Source organism: Saccopteryx bilineata, chromosome 1 (genome assembly GCF_036850765.1).
Source record: "Saccopteryx bilineata isolate mSacBil1 chromosome 1, mSacBil1_pri_phased_curated, whole genome shotgun sequence".
NCBI classification, from domain to species: Eukaryota; Metazoa; Chordata; class Mammalia; order Chiroptera; family Emballonuridae; genus Saccopteryx; species Saccopteryx bilineata.
This window is the reverse complement of record NC_089490.1, coordinates 226,840,624-226,861,598: the sequence shown is the minus strand read 5'-3', so window position 1 is coordinate 226,861,598 and position 20,975 is coordinate 226,840,624. Positions and strand designations below refer to the sequence as shown.

General features: G+C 38.6%; 1 protein-coding gene across 4 annotated transcripts in view; it reads right to left on the bottom strand.

The window, feature by feature from the left end:
• Positions 1 to 2,447: 2,447 nt before the first annotated feature.
• The window catches only part of LIN9 (lin-9 DREAM MuvB core complex component), a 56,813-nt gene continuing 38,285 nt past the window's right edge, over positions 2,448 to 20,975 (bottom strand). For 3 of the 4 annotated variants that reach the window (XM_066237292.1, XM_066237301.1, XM_066237312.1), the window contains 7 exons: positions 19,269 to 19,388; positions 18,886 to 18,987; positions 13,325 to 13,405; positions 8,815 to 8,940; positions 4,641 to 4,820; positions 4,390 to 4,487; positions 2,448 to 3,917 (listed from right to left, as the gene is read on the bottom strand). In XM_066237292.1, coding sequence (XP_066093389.1) covers positions 3,812 to 3,917; positions 4,390 to 4,487; positions 4,641 to 4,820; positions 8,815 to 8,940; positions 13,325 to 13,405; positions 18,886 to 18,987; positions 19,269 to 19,388 — 813 coding nt within the window. In that variant the 3' untranslated portion in view covers positions 2,448 to 3,811. The remainder of the gene's footprint in view (positions 3,918 to 4,389; positions 4,488 to 4,640; positions 4,821 to 8,814; positions 8,941 to 13,324; positions 13,406 to 18,885; positions 18,988 to 19,268; positions 19,389 to 20,975) is intronic. The other variant, XM_066237321.1, reaches the window with a different exon arrangement.

The window sequence follows — 20,975 nt, the reverse complement described above, 5'->3', positions numbered from 1 at the left end:
TTTAAAATCTCAGCTACTCAGAAGCAGAAGCATCTTTGATTATTGGAAATCAAGATATTTAAAAAGATAGTGATACACAGAAAAGAATTCCGCATGTGACTAATCTAGGGTTAACTTCCAATAATTGGTCAAATGGATTCGTGATACTTCATTTTTTTAAAAAATTCCATTATAAAGATTTACAACTTTTGTACTCGTCTCTACTCGATATGAACTGTTTGACATTTATCAACGATGTGAAACCCACATTCTTTTAGGTAGAGTTTGCCAGTGCGAACCCAAGGTCAAACAATTTGTTATTTTTGTGGTCAAGTGTGCTGAATCAAGTGGCATTGTAGCATAGACAATAGTTGCAGCTGATAACTGAAAACGTGTCCAGGCTGTTTGTAAAATGAAATAATTGTTTTATTTGTGATATAACCCCTTCAAGCTCATTCTACTAATTAAATATTGTTTCGATTGATTGCAATAGTTTGGATATTTATACGGTATGTAATTATATTTTTATTAAAATATATTTTTATGCCTGACCAGGCGGTGGTGCAGTGGATAGAGCATCAGACTAGGATGTGGAGGACCCAGGTTCGAGACCCCAAGGTCGCCAGTTTGAGCACGGGCTCATCTGGTTTGAGCAAGGCTCACCATCTTGGACCCAAGGTCGCTGGCTTGAGCAAGGGGTTACTCAGTCTGCTGAAGGCCCACGGTCAAGGCACGTATGAGAGAGCAATCAATGAACAACTAAGGTGTCACAATGAAAAACTAATGATTGATGCTTCTCATCTCTTCCTTTCCTGTCTGTCCCTATCTATCCCTCTCTCTGACTCTCAATCTGTCTCTGTAAAAAAAACAAAAACAAAAAAACATTTTTTTAAATTAAAATAATATTGTATATTAAAATTTCTTTCACTCACATTTATTGATAAACAAATTACATAAAATTTTGTTTACTTAAACAAATCATTTTTGTATTTAACATTTTTAAATTTTATTTATTTTTTTATTTTTATTTTTTTATTCATTTTTAGAGAGGAGGCGGGGGAGGAGAGAGAGGAGAGAGAGAGACAGAGAGAAGGGGGGAGGAGCTGGAAGCATCAACTCCCATATGTACCTTGACTAGGCAAGCCCAGGGTTTCAAACCGGTGACCTCAGCATTTCCAGGTCGAGGCTTTATCCACTGCGCCACCACAGGTCAGGCCCACATTTTTTAATTTTAATATTTCGTCCGGCCTGTGAAAAAAGTTTTCTTTCTAATCTAGCCCAGGGGCAAAAACTGTTGGCCACGCCTGTGCTAAGTGGTAGCAGCATCATTTAAATTAATGTACAGCGCCATTAACTTGGATTACATTGAATCCAAAGTAATCAATGTAATACTTTGGATTACACTGAATCCAAAGTAATCAATATAATATTTTGGATTACATTGATTTCTTCTTCCCTAAACAGAAACAAAATTCAAATATATTCATAGGCACAGTTCCTGCGATCAACACATGTCAGCACTGAAGGACATCGACAGTACTTAAATATATGCAAAATGAGGTATAATTTAAGTGTGACCATCTTTTTTTTTTTTTTTTTTTTTTACAGAGACACAGAGAGAGAGAGAGAGAGAGAGAGGGATACTTAGGGACAGACAGGAACGGAGAGAGATGAGAAGCATCAATCATCAGTTTTTCGTTGCAACACCTTAGTTGTTCATTGATTGCTTTCTCATATGTGCCTTGACCGTGGGCCTTCAGCAGACCGAGTAACCCCTTGCTCAAACCAGTGACCTTGGGTCCAAGCTGGTGAGCTTTGCTCAAACCAGATGAGCCTGCGCTCAAGCTGGAGACCTCAGGGTCTCGAACCTGAGTTCTCCGCATCCCAGTCCAACGCTCTATCCACTGTGCAACTGTCTGGTCAGGTGAGACAAGTAGATCTTAAAAAATGTAAAAAATACTTCCCTAATGCTAGGTAGAATATATTAAAGTTGACCTTTCACTAGGACACAGTAGCCAAGTAACTTATTTGCTTGTTTTTCCACAGTGATTTACTCAAGGATGGAAAAAACTCCTCCTTAAAATAATATTAGATGGGCCTGACCTGTGGTGGTGCAGTGGATAAAGCGTTGACCTGGAATGCTGAGGTCACCGGTTCAAAACCCTGGGCTTGCCTGGTCAAGGCACATATGGGAGTTGATGCTTCCTGCTCCTCCCCCTGTTCTCTCTCTATCTCTCCCTCTCTCTCTCTCTCTCCCCTCTCTAATAAAAATGAATAAATAAAATCTAAAAAAGTAAATAAATAAAAAATTAAAAATAATATTGGATGGTATTGTAATTCAGAATGAGTTGGTAATTAATCTGTACTGTTTCCCCTACAAATAAAATTTAGTATAAATTAAAATTCTTAAAAATTTTTAAATAGAAGGAATACTTATCAACTTACAGTAAATGGAAATGTAGACAGTGTTAATTTTCATAGATCAATTTATTTAGAATTACAAATATTAAGAATAAAAGATTTATGCTTTTCTCAATTAACATAACAGTTGAGCTAAATATAAACTCTGCACTAAAGTTCTGCAGTGGCACAGAATCTGGAAGCATTTTTAAACTATACAAAAATTTCAAATGAAAAATAATCTTGTCTCAGTTTTATTATACATTAACATACAAAAAGTCTCATTTTATGAGACATCTAAAAGAATTAGAGCCACTTCTACAGCTATATCTTAAACTCCAAATCTGAAAAAAATTTATATTTTGACTTTATAATATTCTATATTAAAACAAAGAGAATTCCAAATACACACTTTGTACAAGATTAACATTTTAGGCAGGATTTTCCTTAAAAGAAAACACAAACAAAAAAACAGAACAAAACTAAAACCACAACCAAATACAACCTTTTTTCTGTTTTTCACAGCATTGGTTATTACATGTTTTCCTTATAAAATCTTTTTACTTTACAAATGGTATACTGTTGGATTTTAACCAGTAATCTGGTTCAAAAGTTGTGCAAATAAACAAAAAATATGAAAATAGTGTGTTATCAGTCTTTTCTTTTTCAATAAATCTCATAACAATAGCACTTTTTGCCCTGAATTGATGGGAAAAGACATGACAAATCCACTTGCTGAAATTTAGCATTTTACAACTGTGTTTTTCCTGCTACTTCATTTTCTTTCAACAGACTAACAACAAAGGTTTCTTTTATAAGTTATGATAAATTAAAATATTTATTATTATAAAATGATCTACGGAACCATGTCACATTGCAAGTATATATTATATATACTTGTACGGTCCATACTTCTCACTGATATTCCAGTGCCTTCCTTCACACTAGGACTTTCCACAGTTCATGACATTCTTTTGAGGACGGAGATGGTGATCAACTAAATGAACTGGATTTGTAATTTTCTAGATAGGATTTCCACATTGCCACGCACGTGCACAAAAAGACTGGGCTTCTTCCAACTTCTCCACTGCAGTTGTCTGAGTGTGCAGGATTGCCTTTATGCGCATAAAAAAATGGTCAATGTATTCCTTCACGAAATTATGTTCAGACACTTTCAGTTTAAAAACTACTTCTAATAAACATATGTAACACAAGCAATGCTACTGTAGCTGAATAATACAAGAAAAATAAATATAACAATGTCAGCGATGCTGGTTTAAGAAGCAGTACAGTATATTAAAATGCCTTATTTGGAGATTTACATTTCCGTTGTTTTCCAGCAGTTAGGTTATTTGGTGTTGGAAGCCTATATAAAGGAAAAGAACTTCTCAAAAACAATGTCCTATGCAGCTGGAATAACTAAATCTTCTAATCAGTCTCTGTTGGTGTTATTTGCTGCAAAGGCATGTAAGTTTCCCATCTGGCTCAGGCCACTCTGAATATGTGCAACATGGATTTCTACATTATTCTGAAAGCAACTAAAGAAAAAAGAAACATGGTTAACTGCTTTATTTCACAAAATTAAAAACACTTTTTTTTAAAAAAGGAAGAGCTGAATGTTAGGAAATAGGTAAGATAAGGACCCCAGGGAATAAATAAATCTCCCTTTCATATTAGCCCTAATTCTCCATCAGAAGTAATCTAAGAGTATGCTTAAAGAAGCAAGGAATGCTGGAAAGAGGATGAGCCTATTGGACTGAGGAATTTCACTTCTAAGCTGAACCTCCACACCAAACCAAAACCTAAATGCTCTATGTCTTCTGAGTCCTTTATATAAGAACTCTATGTGAAGCTCCTATTCTATTGTATCAATACATTGGATATAACCAAAAAGCTCTTTTACAATTTATTTAAAGAATATAAATACTTCACAAATATGCATAAGTAAGGCTTGGATTGGAAATCACTATGAATTTAATATACTCGATTAGGTTACATCTAAAGAATTACCTGATATTAGAAGCATCTATTGTACTCTTTATATCATTCAATGAATCTGTAAGTGATTTAAATTCAAAGGAATTCAGGTCTCCTCCTTCCGCTAGACACTAAAGAAAAATATTTTCAAAATTTAAGTGAATTATAGTTCAAATATAGACAAGAAAATATCTGATAAAATCTATACACTATACTTTTTAGCAACATATTAGCATAGTCCGTTTAGGTGTCAAAATTTAGAAAAGATTTTCTCTGAAATTTACCTTAATTTGTAATAAAATAGCTGTTAGCCTGGAGATCAAGTCTGTCAGATTTTTATTTTCCACACAGGGCTGTCCTGTTGAGGAGTTTGCATGCCGAACGATTTCCTGGGCTTCTTCCTCACACCTTCGTCTCATATCTGTCGGCTGGTCTGCAGGCTGGAGTCCCTGGTCTGGAGCAAGCTGAGCATGACAGTTGAAGCATAAGAGTATTTATGTCTTCTTTTCATATTTGGATTTGTGCAAAACCAGTATTTATAACAGAAATGATGTGCATTCTTACCTTAGAAGTTTTTTTTCTCCTATAACAGTATTTTAAAGAAGGCAGAACAAAAAGTTAAGACTTTTTACCCAGATTCACTAACTGTTTATGGCTTACTCCATCTGACTTAACATTTGCTCTGTTTGTATATATAGACTTTTCTCTTATACTTTATTTTTGCTCTCTAGTGCCCACTGCCAGACAATGGTGGTAGGGCCCTCATATACTTTATCCCTGAACACTTGTTTGTATTGCCTAAGGACAAGGATATTCTCTTACATAAGAATAGTGAAATTATCACACTCAGGAAATTAACACTGATATAATACCACTTTCTAACAATTTATATTCAAATTTCCTTAGCAGACTCAATGATGTCCTACATGTAGTTCTTTTTCTCTCTGAATACATTTGGTTGTCACGTCTCTTTAGACTCCTTTACTCTGGAACAGTTCTGTAATCTTTCACGACCTTGATATTTTTGAAGAGTAGCAGCCAATTATTTTGTATAATATCCCTCAGTGCAGGCTTGTCTGTTTCCTCATAATTCTACTGAGGTTACGTAGTTTGGGCAGGGATACCACAACAGGGATGCTGAACTCTCCTCAGTGCACCACAATCAGGAGCACCTGATGTTGCTTTGTCCCATTACTGTGATGTTGTCTTTGATCACTTGATTGAGGTACTTAAATGTCTGCCAGATTCCCCACAGTAAATGTCTCCCCCCTTAGTAATTCATAAGTATTTGTGAAGAGGCATTTTGAGGCTATGTAAAGATTCTGCTCCTCATCAAACTTTTACCCACTAGTTTTTGCATCTATTAATGATTTTTGCCTTTCCCAGTTATTTCTGTGAAGTTTGACAAATCGTGCTTTTCTTATTCTTTCTAAGAACTTTTCCTTATAAGTTAGTTAATTAATTATATTAGTGGACTCATGGATCTTATTTTATTCAATGCATTATAATCTCTTACTATTGATATAATTATTTATGGTGATGCTCAAATTGTCCCAGATTTGACCATGGGAGCCCTGTCAAGCTGGTTCTTTTGGCTATGTCCCCATAATTTTGGGGCACAATAAGATGGTCAGGCTCATCTTCTACTTTCTCTGCCCTAGGTCTGGAATCGGTGTGTTTTTCAAGGAGCCCTGCTTCCTTTTATTGGAGAACAGTGTTTAGAAACTGAGACGTGGGTGCTAGATGTGTTCAGTGTTATCAGGATGACATATGCTCAATCCTAGAATCCACAGAGTTTCAGAATTGCTCATCTTTCACCACTGTGAGAAAAACCCTACTAACTAGAGTTCAATATTTGTTTAAAGTTCAATTTATCTTTACATTAGGGCTATATAGTCAAAATACTATGTTAAGGTCATTTGGATTTGTTTTAACCCCTTTCATTGTGTTTATGCTAGTCCTTTGAAACACAGTTAGGCTCATTTGTTTGTATTGCATTTTAGAGTTTACCTGTATTTGTTGGGGGAAACAAATACTTAGAGAAAAGGCACTCCTCCTCACTTCCCCATCCCTACCCCATTCCCAGATTAGTTTCTGGTTTATCCTTCCTGTGTTTTTGAAAAACCAAGCAGATGCATGTGTATTTTATTTCTGCTTACCCTAAAGGTAACATTCTGTATATACTTTGATGTACTTCACTTTTTTCACTTAATATATTGAGGAACACTCCATATCAGTAAATAGAGAGCTTCCTGGTTCATTCTCATAGCAGCACAGTACTCCATTGTGTGGATGCACCACATGTTATTTAGCCAACCCATGTTTATGGGCCTTTAGATTTTATCTAATATTTTGCAGTTACTAGTAATGCTGCAATGAGTACCTTTGTCCCTAATACTTTCTAAAAAAATTTTAATGACGTATATATCAATACATAAAAGTTCACAAATCATAAAGTGTATGGGTTAATGAATGTTCACAAATCAAACATGCCTGAGAAGTCAGCATCTAGATTAAGAAACAGAACATTACTACACCTCAGAGGCCCTCCTAATGCCACCCTCCAGGGTAATACTCTAAGGGTAACCACCATCCTGTCTGCTAGCATCACAGATTAGTGTTTCCTGGTTTCTGAGGTTTACATAAATGGAACCATGCATTAATTATATTCTGTTGTGCCTGACTTTATCTGTTCAACATTATATTTGTGAGTTCATCCATGGTGTTGGATGTAGTTGAGTTCATTTATTCTCATTGTTGAGGAATATTTCATTGTAAAGTTTTACAACACTTTGATTTATTCTAATATTGAGGGGTATCTGGGTGATTTCTAATTTTGGCTATCATGAACAGTGATGCTATGAATATCCTAGCGTATATCTTTTGGTAAATATCTGTACACATATATGTTAGGTATATATAAGGAGTAGAATTTCTTAGTTGTAATATTCTCTCTGATGTATTCTTCTTCTTATTATTTTTTGTATTTTTCTGAAGTTGGAAACGGGGAGATAGCCAGACACTCCCGCATGTGCCCAACCAGGATCCACCTGGCATGCCCACCAGGGGGCAATGCTCTGCCCATCCGGGGCGTTGCTCTGTTGCAACCAGGGCCATTCTAGCGCCTGAGGCAGAGGCCATGGAGCCATCCTCAGTACCGGGGCCAACTTTGCTCCAATGGAACCTTGGCTGCAGGAGGGGAAGAGAGAGAGAGAGAGAGAGAGAGAGAGAGAGGAAGGAGAGGGGGAGGGGTGGAGAAGCAGATGGGTGCTTCTCCCGTGTGCCCTGGCTGGGAATCAAACCCAGGACTCCTGCATGCCAGGCTGACGTTCTACCACTGAGCCATCCGGCCAGGGCCGATGTATTCTTATTTTAAAAATCAATATTTTACCTCCACAAGAGTTTTGTGAAAATTAAATAATTTTACTTCATTAGGAAATGAGCCTATAGTAAATGGTCTTGTGTACATAATAAAATTATACAAAAGGATTGATGAGCAACCCACTTCTGCATGTATTGTCAGCTCTGTCATGTGTCCTCCTGATGTGCTTGGCTTGCACCTCTCATGGGAGCTGCTAGTCCAGAGGGAGAAATCTATTTGCTAAGACAACACATATCACTATGTAGGTAAAGGATAACTACCAGGAAAATAAAAATAAATGATAATTGATGGCTAGAAGAATGACTAAAATATACTCAGAGTTCAGTTGTAGGTAACCACACTTCATTTCTTTCAGTTCAATTCTAGTGGATTGATAACATCACTTATGACAGATATCTGGGACTTTTCTATGAGGCTAGTATCCTAAAGAGCTAACTGTTTAAGAATCCCATATCACAAATAAAGGTGGCTTATTGGAAACATAAAACCTCTAAGAATGCAAATGCAGAAGCATTCTCAACTCATCTCAACCATTTAATTAAAATTTTAGATGAAACTGTTTAGGTGTTGAATCGCCATTATGTGCATGATAATAATTCACAAATATCCCTATGATCTGTGTTTGAAGTTTAACAATCCACAGTATTAATGTTAAATTTAAAGGAGGAAAAAAAATTTTATACACAGCATAATCATAACCTAGTGAAGAAAAGTATGTGTGTGTGTGTGTGTGTGTGTGTGTGTGTGTGTGTAAAACTAAGAGGAAATAAACCAAAATATAGTCTTTGGGGTAGTGGAATTAAGAGTAATTATTTTTCTAAAATATTTTGGAGAGCTATATCAGCTGTAATTCAAACAAACAGAATCAACAGAACTGATAGTTCACTGGATATAAAGAACTCTTTGACACTGATGCTGTAAGGAATGAAAATGTTTAAAATATGGCTCTGATAAAGGATTTTATGAAGATACTGGCTTAGTTTGGATTTTCTAAAATGTGAAGGTAACAGTATTAAGCTTCAAATAAAAGTGTAGAGAGCAGAGCCCTGCAAAGAAAATTCATGCAAATTACCTACCTCATAGCAGTACTGTTGAACTTTATGTAAAACTTTGTTCAGGTCCTTGTTCAGCTGTTCAAGCTCCAGAACAATTGTTGCGTATCTCCGCTTAAATTCAATGCCAATGGGCATAGAATATGATTTCTGAGAAGAAAACAATCAGATTTTGATAAGGGTTTTCTTTTCTTTTTTAGACAGACAGGAACAGAGAGATGAGAAGCATCAATCATTAGTTTTTCATTGTGTATTGCGACACCTTAGTTGTTCATTGATTGCTTTTTTTTTTTTCCCCTTTCCTTTTTGTTTTTTTGTAATTTTCTGAAGCTGGAAACAGGGAGAGACAGTCAGACAGACTCCCGCATGCGCCGGACTGGGATCCACCCGGCACGCCCACGAGGGGCGACGCTCTGCCCACCAGGGGGCGTCACTCTGTCGCGACCAGAGCCACTCTAGCGCCTGGGGCAGAGGCCAAGGAGCCATCCCCAGTGCCCGGACCAGCTTTGCTCCAATGGAGCCTCAGCTGCGGGAGGGGAAGAGAGAGAGAGAGAGAGAGGAAGGAGAAGGGGAGGGGTGGAGAAGCAGATGGGCGCTTCTCCTGTGTGCCCTGGCCAGGAATCGAACCCGGGACTTCCGCACGCCAGGCCGATGCTCTACCACTGAGCCAACCGGCCAGGGCCTTGATTGCTTTCTTTTATTTTTTTAAATACTTTATTTATTGATTTTACAGAGACAGGAGAGAAAGGGGAGCATGGAATGGGAAGAATCAACTTATTAGTTAGTTGTTCATTGCTTGCTTGTTGTATGTGCCTTGACCAGGGCAGCCCAGGGTTTCAAACCAGCAACCTTGGCATTCCAGGCTGAAGGTTTATCCACTGCGCCACTACAGGCCAGGCTGATTGCTTTCTCATATGTGCCTTGACTGCGGGCCTTCAGCAGACCAAGTAACCCCTTGCTCGAGCCAGCGACCTTGGCTCCAAGCTGGTGAGTTTTTGCTCAAACCAGATGAGCCCGCACTCAAGCTGCAACCTTGGGGTCTCGAACCTGGGTCCTCGGGATCCCAGTCCAATGCTCTATCCACTGCGCCACCGCCTGGTCAGGTGGGTTTTCTTAAGCAGTGCAATTTCAATTATCTAGTAAGAGATCTGGATCTGGATCTGAATTATCCAACACAAACTAAAGGTTACTAAAATTGTCGTGTGAACAGGTGATGGTGAAGTGAGTAGAGCGTCAGCCTGGGACACAGAGGACCCAGGTTTGAAACCCTGAGGTCGCCAGCTTCAGTGCAGGTTCATCGGCTTGAGCACAAGCTCACCAGCTTAAGTGCAGGGTCGCTGGCTTGAGCATGGGGTCACTGGCTTGGCTAGAACCCCTTGTCCCCCCATCAAGACACTTATGAGAAGCAATCAATGAAAAATTAAAGTGCTGCAAATACGAGTTGATGATGCTTCTGTTCTCCCTCTTTCCAAAAAAAAAAAAAGAAAGAAAAAAAAAGGGGGGGAGAGGGGTAAGATAGAACTCTCAGGGATAAATTCCATTTCCTAATCTTAAATTATTAATGTCCATTATGAAAAGACACATTTTCAAAGTGGAAAAGCGATTATTAAAGACTGAGACTATTAGTTCAATATCTACTTTCATATATTACTGAGGCAATTCAAATTTATTTTAATAAGCTCTACATGCAGAGTTAATTTCTATGTGAATGATTTATATGGGTATTTTTAAAATATTTGAATAATGCAAAATAGAAAAGGCATATTGAAATTAAAAATTTTTGACTTTCATTGATTTTAATATGCTACATAATTTGACCAAGAAATGGTAGCTCAAACTTTAACTCTGAATGAACTTGATAAAAAACTTCTCAAGTGGCCTACCAGGCAATGGTGCAATGGATAGAGCGTTGGACTGGGACACAGAGAACCCAGGTTCGAAACCCCAAGGTTGCCACTTGAGCATGGGATCATAGAGATGACCCCATGGTTACTGGCTTGAGCCCAAGGTTGCTGGCTTGAACAAGGGGTCACTTGTTCTTGCTGCAGCCCCCTGGTCAAGGCACATATGAGAAAGCAATCAATGAACACATGAGACTAAGGAGCCGCAACGAAGAATTGATGCTTCTCATCTCTCTCCCTTCCTGTCTGTCTATCCCTATCTGTACCTCTCTCTGTCTCTCTGCCTCTGTCACACACACAAAAAAATCTCAGGTGTATAATTGAGAAATTTTTCCTTGTACCATAAAAGGGACTAAAGTATTTTAATATAATTTTCCCCTTCATTTTACAAACAGAAAGTCTGAACATCTAATTTCATATTTTGACTATGTGCTTTGGCTTTAGTTTGCTTTTGTTGGATGAAGTATGAGATAAACAATTAAACTTTCCAAAATTCAAGGAGACTTGACCAGACCAAAATATATTCTATTTTCTTTGTAAATGCCATATGAACCAACCTTTGACTTTATTGGTCATTTCTACTTAAGATTTGTTTTTTATTTTATTATTTTTCTCTTTGGATTAATTTGTTCTTACTCTAACTTCTTGAAATGGATGCTTAACTTACTGATTTTTCAGTCTTTCTTCAATTCAAACATGTTCTTTTATTCTAAAACAGGCATGGCTACATCCCAATTTTTTTTTATTTTTTTTGTATTTTTCTGAAGCTGGAAACGGGGAGAGACAGACAGACTCTTGCATGCGCCCGAACGGGATCCACCTGGCACGCCCACCAGGGGGCGATGGCTCTGCCCACCAGGGGGCGATGCTCTGCCCCTCCGGGGTGTCCCTCTGTTGCGACCAGAGCCACTCCAGCGCCTGGGGCGGAGGCCAAGGAGCCATCCCCAGCGCCCGGGCCATCTTTGCTCCAATGGAGCCTTGCTGCGGGAGGGGAAGAGAGAGACAGAGAGGAAGGAGAGGGGGACGGGTGGAGAAGCAGATGGGCGCTTCTCCTGTGTGCCCTGGCCGGAATCGAACCCGGACTTCTGCACACCAGGCCGACGCTCTACCACTGAGCCAAGCGGCCAGGGCCTACATCCCAATGTTTTGATGAATATAATTTTCAATATCATTCCATTTAAAATATTTTCTTAGTCTCACTCATAACTTATTCTTTCATTAACAGTTAATTTAGCACTGCATTTAAAAAAATTTCAAGCAAGAGGAGTTTTTTTCCTTTTTTTTTTGCGAGAGAGACAGACAGACAGAGAGACAGGGACAGACAGCCAGGAAGGGAGAGAGATGAGAAGCATCAATTCTTTGTTATGGCACCTTAGTTGTTCATTGATTGCTTTCTCATATGTGCCTTGACTAGGAAGCTCCAGCTCAAGCCAGCGACCTTGGGCTTCAAGCCAGTGACCTTTGGGCTCAAGCCAGCAACCACAGGGTCATGTCCATGATCCCATGCTCTATGCTCAAGCCAGCGACATAAGGGTTTTGAACCTGTGTCCTCTGTGTCCCAGTCCGATGCTCTATCCACTGTGTATAAATGCCTGGTTAGGCTCTGTCTCTAAAATCAATAAATAAAATTTTTTAAAAAATCCATTATCTAGAATCTGTCCATTGTCAATACTTTCTTTTGTTTTTTGTTAGGGTTACCTTGTCTCCTATTATGTCTGGGATTTAAAATTGAGTGTTAGACACTGTATATTAAATATTGTGGAAATAATTTGAGGTCTAATATGATGTTATATTGCTCTAAGAGGACTTACATTTACTTCTGGTAGGTTACTTAAAGCCCTAGAGTTTCAAAATCATCTTAATTCAATTTCAGAATTAGACAATTTGAAGCTGGGTTAGAACCTTTTGGGATTCTAACCCAGAACATCAAAGGTTCACCAGATTCCCCAACCCTTCAATATAGTTCAAAAACTTTATTAATGAATATTTTCTACATTTAAAAAAACTTGATAATTCTCTCTTATGAATAAAATTGACTAATATTTTTGAACTCAGGACAATAAGAAAGATATAAATTCTGTAAAGATAACATGAAGATGCCAACTTAAAGACATTTTTTTTTCTTATTTTGGTTTATTTTATTGATTTGAGAGAGAGAAAGGGAGAGAGCAGGAGAGAGACAGGAACACCTGTTCCTGTATATGTTCCGATCAGGGATCAACCTCCATGTTTTGGGATGCTCTAACCAACTGAGCTATCTGGCCAGGGCGATATATTTCTTGATTTATTTATTCTGAATCACTTTTAATAACCTCTGTTAATATGACTTTCTTAGTTAAAGGCACCAACGCTAGGGATTCTATACTCACACCAACTGTCAAAGAACCTAAAATATCCATTAATCTGATTTAACTGTACAGTCAATGGCAGAATGAAGTCTGGGGTAATGAACTGTATTGTATTGCTAATTCACTAACCATGTGTTTAATGTAACAAGAGGTGGCGATAGCAGATTATTTAAAAAGAACATTTATCTCAAGGTTTTCTTCCATAAAATATTTTAAAATCCTTAGATATAAAAGTCGCCAACATTTTAAAATCAGACGAGCAAAGAAAAAGAAAAACATCCTTACCAATTTTTCTGCATCTGTGTTCATTTCCCTTAATTTCTTGATATGTTCCTTTTTAATCATGAGAATTTTTGATAATCTGGTCTATGGAGAAAGAAGAGATGTTTTGAAGTAAATAGAGGGCATTATTCTATGTCAGTTAGACATCAAATTTCCAATTTTTCTTTTTTTTTTTTGTTTTTTTTTTAAATTTTTTTTATTTATTTATTCATTTTAGAGAGGAGAGGTAGAGACAGAGAGAGAGAGAGAGAGAGAGAGAGAGAGAGAGAGAGAAGGGGGGAGGAGCTAGAAGCATCAACTCCCATATGTGCCTTGACCAGGCAAGCCCAGGGTTTCGAACCGGCGACCTCAGTATTTCCAGGTCGATGCTTTATCCACTGCGCCACCACAGGTCAAGCTAAATTTCCAATTTTTCACTAAGATATTTTAGCAGTAGATTTTAGTGTATAAATGTAGAACAAGATCTTTATTTTAGAAATCAGACTGTGGGAGAGTCTGGACGAATAATCTAGTTTCTTCGAAAAATAGGTTGTATGGGGAAACAGCATCCAATATTTAAGAGACAATTGAAAAATGTAAATGCCAACTAGATACCTGATACTGTTAAGATATTTTTGTTAACTTTGTAGAAGTAACAATGGAATTAGTTATGTTTCTTAAAAAAAAAAGAGCCCGCCTTGGCTGGATAGCTCAGTTGGTTAGAGCATCATCCCAATGTGCAGAGGTTGCCAGTTTGATCCCTGGTCAGGCACTTACAGAAATAGATCAATGTTTCTGTCTCTCTTTCTCCCTTCCTTTCTCTAAAATCAATACATTTTTTTTTAAAGAGCCGTATCTCTTAGAGATACATCTTAAAATAGTTAGATAGATGACATCATGTCTGGTATTTGCTTCCAAATAACACAAAAGGGAGAAAGTAGGTAGGACTAAAGATGAAAAAGAACTGGCTGGGAATGTTTTGTTGTTTTTATATTATTTTTATTGACTTTAACCAGGAGCTGTTGATAACTGTTATAGCCAAATGATGGGTACACAGAGGCACATTAGACAATTCTGTATGCTTTTACATACTTTAAAGTTTTGATGTAAAAAATTCTAAAAAACTGGCCTAAGTTGGTTGGTAAAATATGTTACACGCCTGTTCACACAGACTTTTATTTACTGTTCAGCAGATCCAGAGCTCTGGACTGGTCTCTTCTAAGTTGCTGAGTTTTTATGGAAATTGGTGTGATTATTTTTTGTTGGAAGCAGTAAAAGATGGGATAAAAGCAACAATCTCTCTCCCCTTTTTTGTTTAATTTTGTGTTGCTTATTTGTTTTTGATAAAAAAAGCTTTTGTTTCCTTATAATTCTTTTCAAACCTGAGTTCTCTATAATAAAGTGGATCAATCTTTTCAGATTCCTCTAAATCCCTAACCCCAGGTATAAAAAAGTTCCCTCAAAAAGAAAATTAATTTTAAACTATGAATTATGACACTTGCAAAAAATTTAATGTTTATTTCATCATAAAAGGTATCAGAAATGAAAAAAAAATCCATATACTTCAAAGCTTAATATTAAGAGAACAAACCTGAGTTTCATAAAACCTTACATATAAAAAGACAAACACATAAAAGAACTTTTATTTTTGCCTCTTAGATAGCTTAAAATAATAAATGGCAGTAGTGTTTTAACTAGGCTTTACACACAAATTTTTTTTTTTTTTTTTTTTTTGTATTTTTCTGAAGTTGGAAACGGGTCAGACAGACTCCCGTATGTGCCCGACTGGGATCTACCCAGCACGCCCACCAGGGGGCGTCGCTCTGTTGCAACCAGAACCATTCTAGCGCCTGAGGCAGAGGCCACGGAGCCATCCTCAGCGCCCGGGGCCAACTTTGCTCCAATGGAGCCTTGGCTGTGGGAGGGGAAGAGAGAGACAGAGAGGAAGGAGAGGGGGAGGGGTGGAGAAGCAGATGGGCGCTTCTCCTGTGTGCCCTGGCCGGGAATAGAACCCGGGACTCCTGCACACCAGGCCGATGCTCTACCACTGAGCAAACTGGCCAGGGCCTACACACAAATTTTGAAGTTAAAAAATTAAGCACCCAAATCAAACATCCTAAACATCAATCAAGTATCAACACTTCAGAAGCAGTGCGGTAGTGCTTTGCTCCCTCTGCTGGTGGATCTCTCTCCAAATATGACGCATAGCTTTGTTTTCAGTTTTACTATTTAAAGACAGCATGCCTTTAATAAACAAGTGAGCAAGCGTCCTATTTGGTTTTTTTTTAATTGGGTTTATTGGGGTGACATCGGTTAATAAAATGATATAGGTTTCAGGTGTATAATTTTGTAATATATCATCTGTACATTGATTGCATTGTGTGTTCAATACCCCTAGTCAAGTCGTCTTCTCTCAACAAGTGTCTTATTTGTGAAAAGCATTAAGCTTTGGTTCTCTTCATAATTTAAACCTTCCATATAAAAATATTTATCTGGTCTAACCAGGTGGTGGCGCAGTGGATAGAGTATCGAATTGGGACGTAGAGGACCCAGGTTGGAAAACCCAAGGTCACCAGCTTGAGTGTGGGCTCCTCCAGCTTGAGCATGGGCTCATCCAGCTCGAGCGCAGGCTCACCAGCTCGAGTGCAGGGTTGCTTGCTCTGCTGGAATCCCCAAGTATGAGAAAGAAATCAATGAACGACTAACGTGCCACAACGAAGAATTGAAGCTTCTTATCTCTCTCCTTTCCTATCTGTTCCCTTTCTCAGACTCTGTCTCTATAAAAATAAATAAATAAATAAAACTACATTTGGAAGCCAAAAGGCATAATAAAATTCTATACTGCAAGGAAATTTAACAACATATGATGGAGGAATACAAAATGCTATACACTTGGCTTGACCTGTGGTGGCGCAGTGGATAAAGCGTCAACCCAGGAACACTGAGGTCGGCAGTTCAAAACCCTGGGCTTGCCTGGTCTGAGCACATATGGGAGTTGATGCTTCCTGCTCCTCACTCCCTTCTCTCTCTCTCTCTCTCTCTCTCTCTCTTTCTCTTCTTTAAAATAAATACAAATGCTATTGTACACAAATGACAAGACTTTTCCTTGAAATTACATCAATTGTAAAAGGTAACACTGAATATTTTAATGATTATACTATATAACATAATATACAGTGTGTCCGTAAAGCCATGGTGCACTTTTGACCGGTCAAAGGAAAGCAACAAAAGACGACAGAAATGTGAAATCTGTACCAAATAAAAGGTAAACCCTCCCAGTTTCTGTAGGATTATGTGGCAGCATGTGCGCATGCGCAGATGATGACGTAACACTGTGTATACAGTGGAGCAGCCCACGGCCATGCCAGTCGAGATGTAGACGGTACAGAGAAAAGTTCAGTGTGCTCTGTGGCTCGCTAAATTAGAATCCGTGACCAAAGTGCAACATGAATATCAGCGCGTTTATAATGAAGCGCCACCACATAGGAATAACATTAGTCGGTGGAATAAGCAGTTGAAGAAAACTGGTGGAGAAACCCTGTTCTGGTAGGCCATCAGTCAGTGACGAGTCTGTAGAGGCTATAAGGGATAGCTACCTAAGGAGCCCTAAAATATCTGTGTGTGAGCCCACATCGAACTGCACTGAATAGGTATGAAACTGGGAGAGTTTTCCTTTTATTTGGTGCAGATTTCACACATCTATCGTCTTTTGTTGCTTTCCTGTGACCAAAAGTGCACCATGACTTTACAGACACACTGTACATATGTACAAATTTTATTTATAAAGACTATGCCAAGCCAACGTAGTTTTTCTTTTCAGAAAGAAACATATCAAACATCATTAAACTATGATTCAAACTAAATTATTTAACCTATGAAAACAAATTAACTCATTACATTATTAGGCTATTTAGGAAAACTGTTCTATATAATAATTCTACATTTGTTTCAATTTAGGCTTAGATCTCTTAATGAATAGCTATTTCTAGTCTCAGCAAGAAAGTTCCCCCTACTAGCCAATACATCATAATTGTTGAGTTGACTGATAATGGCAAGATGAATTGAGATTACTAATAAAAGCATTGAACTGTACAACTTATTAAAATCTAACCATTCAGAGTTTCAGAGCATAGACTAGAACAGTGGTAGTCAACCTGGTCCCTACCGCACACAAGTGGGCATTCCAGCTTTCATGGTGGGCGGTAGCAGAGCAACCAAAGTATAAATAAAAGGATTTAACTATAGTAAGTTGTTTTATAAAGATTTATTTTGTGCCCTGGCCGGTTGGCTCAGTGGTAGAGCGTTGGCTTGCCGTGCGGGAGTCCCGGGTTCGATTCCTGGCCAGGGCACACAGGAGAAGTGCCCATCTGCTTATCCACCCCTCCCCCTCTCCTTCCTCTCTCTCTCTCTCTTCCCCTCCCGCAGCCGAGGCTCCATTGGAGCAAAGTTGGCCCGGGTGCTGAGGATGGCTCCATGGCCTCTGCCTCAGGCGCTAGAATGGCTCTGGTTGCAGCAGAGCAACGCCCCAGATGGGCAGAGCATCGCCCCCTGGTGGGCATGCCGGGTGGATCCTGGTCGGGCGCATGCGGGAGTCTGTCTGACTGCCTCCCTGTTTCCAACTTCAGAAAAATACAAAAAAAAAAGATTTATTTTGCCAAACTTAGCAAAAATCCAACATAAAGTACTTCGTAAGTAATTATTATTATATGCTTTAACTTGCTATAAGTCTCCTTTATAAATTTTATAAAGTAAAGTTACTTCCCTACTTTATAAATTACCATTACAGTGGAACCAGTGAACGGTTAGAAAATGTTACTACTAACAGAGATACAAAAGTGGGCGGTAGGTATAAAAAGGTTGACTACCCCTGAACTAGAATGTGAGAGTCCTAACAGCAAAATAATAAGAACCAAACCCAAGAAAAGTTCAACAAAAAAGACCTTGGCCCTGGCCAGTTGGCTTAGCAGTAATTCAGGCGCAAGCAGGAGTCTGTCTGACTGCCTTCCCTCTTCTAACTTCATAAAAATACAAAAATAAAAAGACCTCTAAGCCTTTTTTGGCTGTTATAACTTTTTTAAGCTTTAAAAAATTTTTTTATTTTAGGGAGTGGAGGGGAGGCAGAGAGATAGATTCCCACATGCACCCTGACTGGGATCCACCCTGCACGCCCACTAGGGGGTGATGCTCTGCCCATCTGGGGCCATGCTCCATTGCTCAGCAAGGAACCATTTTTTAGTGCCTGAGGCAGAGGCCACCCAGCCATCCTCAGCACCCCAGGCCAGCTTGCTTGAACCAACTGAGTCATAGCTGCAGGAGGGGGAGAGAGAGAGAGAAAGAGGGAGGGGAGGGGTAGAGAAGAAGATGGTTGCTTCTCCTGTGTGCTGTGACAGAATTGAACCCGGGCATCCACAGGCCGGTCTGACACTCTACCACTGAGCCAACCAACCAGGGCATGTAATTAAGTTCTTAAACCAATACAATGATAAAAAATTTTTTTAATAGTTGGTCCTAGAACTACTTTTAACTTCAATAACACAAAAGACATTGAGTTTTTAAACAGTCAAGATATTTAGGAAAACTCTTACCACTTGAATAAGGAATTCTACTGGAAAACCACCTAATGTTTCAGTGTCAGAGCCTGAAATCTTACTTCTCCAAGGTGATGGTCCTAATAAAGGATCACTATCCTATGGGAATAAAAAGAAGTCATTTAACTACTGACTGTTCAAAAGGAAGTATCTTATATTCAGATAAAGAGTAAATTCCATTATAATTAATACTATACTAAAAATCCTACAAAAAATATTTCCAGAGTTGAAGCAATTATTTACTTATTTTATTTAAAATCTGACAATTCAAAATAATGTGGGCATATCTTGATGTTGCAGTAATACTGTGTATTTCATAAAAACATAGTTCACATTGATAATAATCATTTAAATTACAGATGACATTTTTAAAATGTTACCGTAATCGGTGATGGGAGAAGAGGAGGGTAATGTGACCGTGGAGGAGTCATAAGAAATCGAGAAGGCCGCTGTTTTTGTCCAAAGGCAGCAATTGGCATTGTCTCATGAGGCTCATTACTCTTTGGGAAAAGAGAAAAGTCCATAAGACTTGTAGAACTTTGCCAATCACTTTAGCCTTATAAACATATTTCTGCATGATATACACTAGCTAATATGCTATGATTTATCAGAGAATAAATATATTGCCCTGGCCGGTTTGCTCAGTGGTAGAGCGTCGGCCTGGCGTGCAGAAGTCCCGGATTCGATTCCCGGCCAGGGCACACAGGAGAAGCGCCCATCTGCTTCTCCACCCCTCCCCCTCTTCTTCCTCTGTGTCTCTCTCTTCCCCTCGCGCAGCCGAGGCTCCATTGGAGCAAAGCTGGCCCGGGCGCTGGGGATGGCTCCTTGGCCTCCGCCCCAGGCGCTGGAGTGGCTCTGGTCGCAACAGAGGGACACCCCGGAGGGGCAGAGCATCGCCCCCTGGTGGGCGTGCCGGGTGGATCCCGTTCGGGCGCATGCAGGAGTCTGTCTGACTGTCTCTCCCGTTTCCAGCTTCAGAAAAATACAAAAAAAAAAAAAATATATATATATATATATATAATATATATTATCCTACAAAGATCAAAGAGCTAGAACTTAAGTCAGAGCATAAAAATACTACTTTGCTACCAAAAGGTTGAACCCACAAAACAGAAAAATTAAGAAAAATACCAAAAGATCAAAAGAGAAGATTAAAGATTAATATTTGAGTGTTATATGGCCACCCTTGGTTGTCTCTGTGTTAAAGATTATCTGATAATACTTACTGTAAAGTCAACTTTCTGTCCAGAGAGAAATATTTAGGCAATCTCATAAAGGAAATTACACTGATGAAAGAAATAGTAAGTTTCCTTTTTTGAAAAGGGAGGTTGAAAAATTTTATTCTTTAATGAAAACTAAGATGTACTATGTTCTATATTTAGTCTAATTTCTTTCTCTTATTTGTCCTCTCCAAAAATTGTTTGATAAGGAAACCCTCACAAAAAAGAGTCATAATTTTTAAAAACAATGTATCAGAAAAGGAAGATTCTTCTATTTCTGCACTAAGGAGATAAAGAAATTTTGATTTTCACTATAAGTTTATAAAACTTAAAAATCACATTTATGAGCCCTGGCCAGCTTGCTCAGTGGATAGAGCATCAGCCCAGCATGCAGAAGTCCTGGGTTTGATCCTTGGTCAGGGCACACATGAGAAGCAACCATCTGCTTCTCTTTCCCCTCTCACAGCCAATGGCTCAACTGGTTTGAGTGTGTGCCCTTGGTGCTGAGGATAGCTCAGTTGATTTGAGCATCGGCCCCAGATGGAGGTTGAAAGGTGGATCCTCCCTTCCTCTCACTTAGAAAGTAAAACCACTTTATGCCTGGGCTGTGGTGGCATAGTGGATGAAGCGTCAACCTGGAATGCTGAGGTCACTGGTTTGAAACCTTGGGCTTGACCGGTCAAGGCACTTACAACAAGCAATCAATGAACAACTAAAGTGAAGTGATACTTCTTGCTCTACCCACTCCCCATAACATCAATAAATAAAATCTTTTTAAAAAAGCCAAAAAACATGTTTATAACAAAGAAATGATAAAAGGGAGGCTAAAGGTGAACAATTTTCATAATGCTTAGAGGGAAATGATTG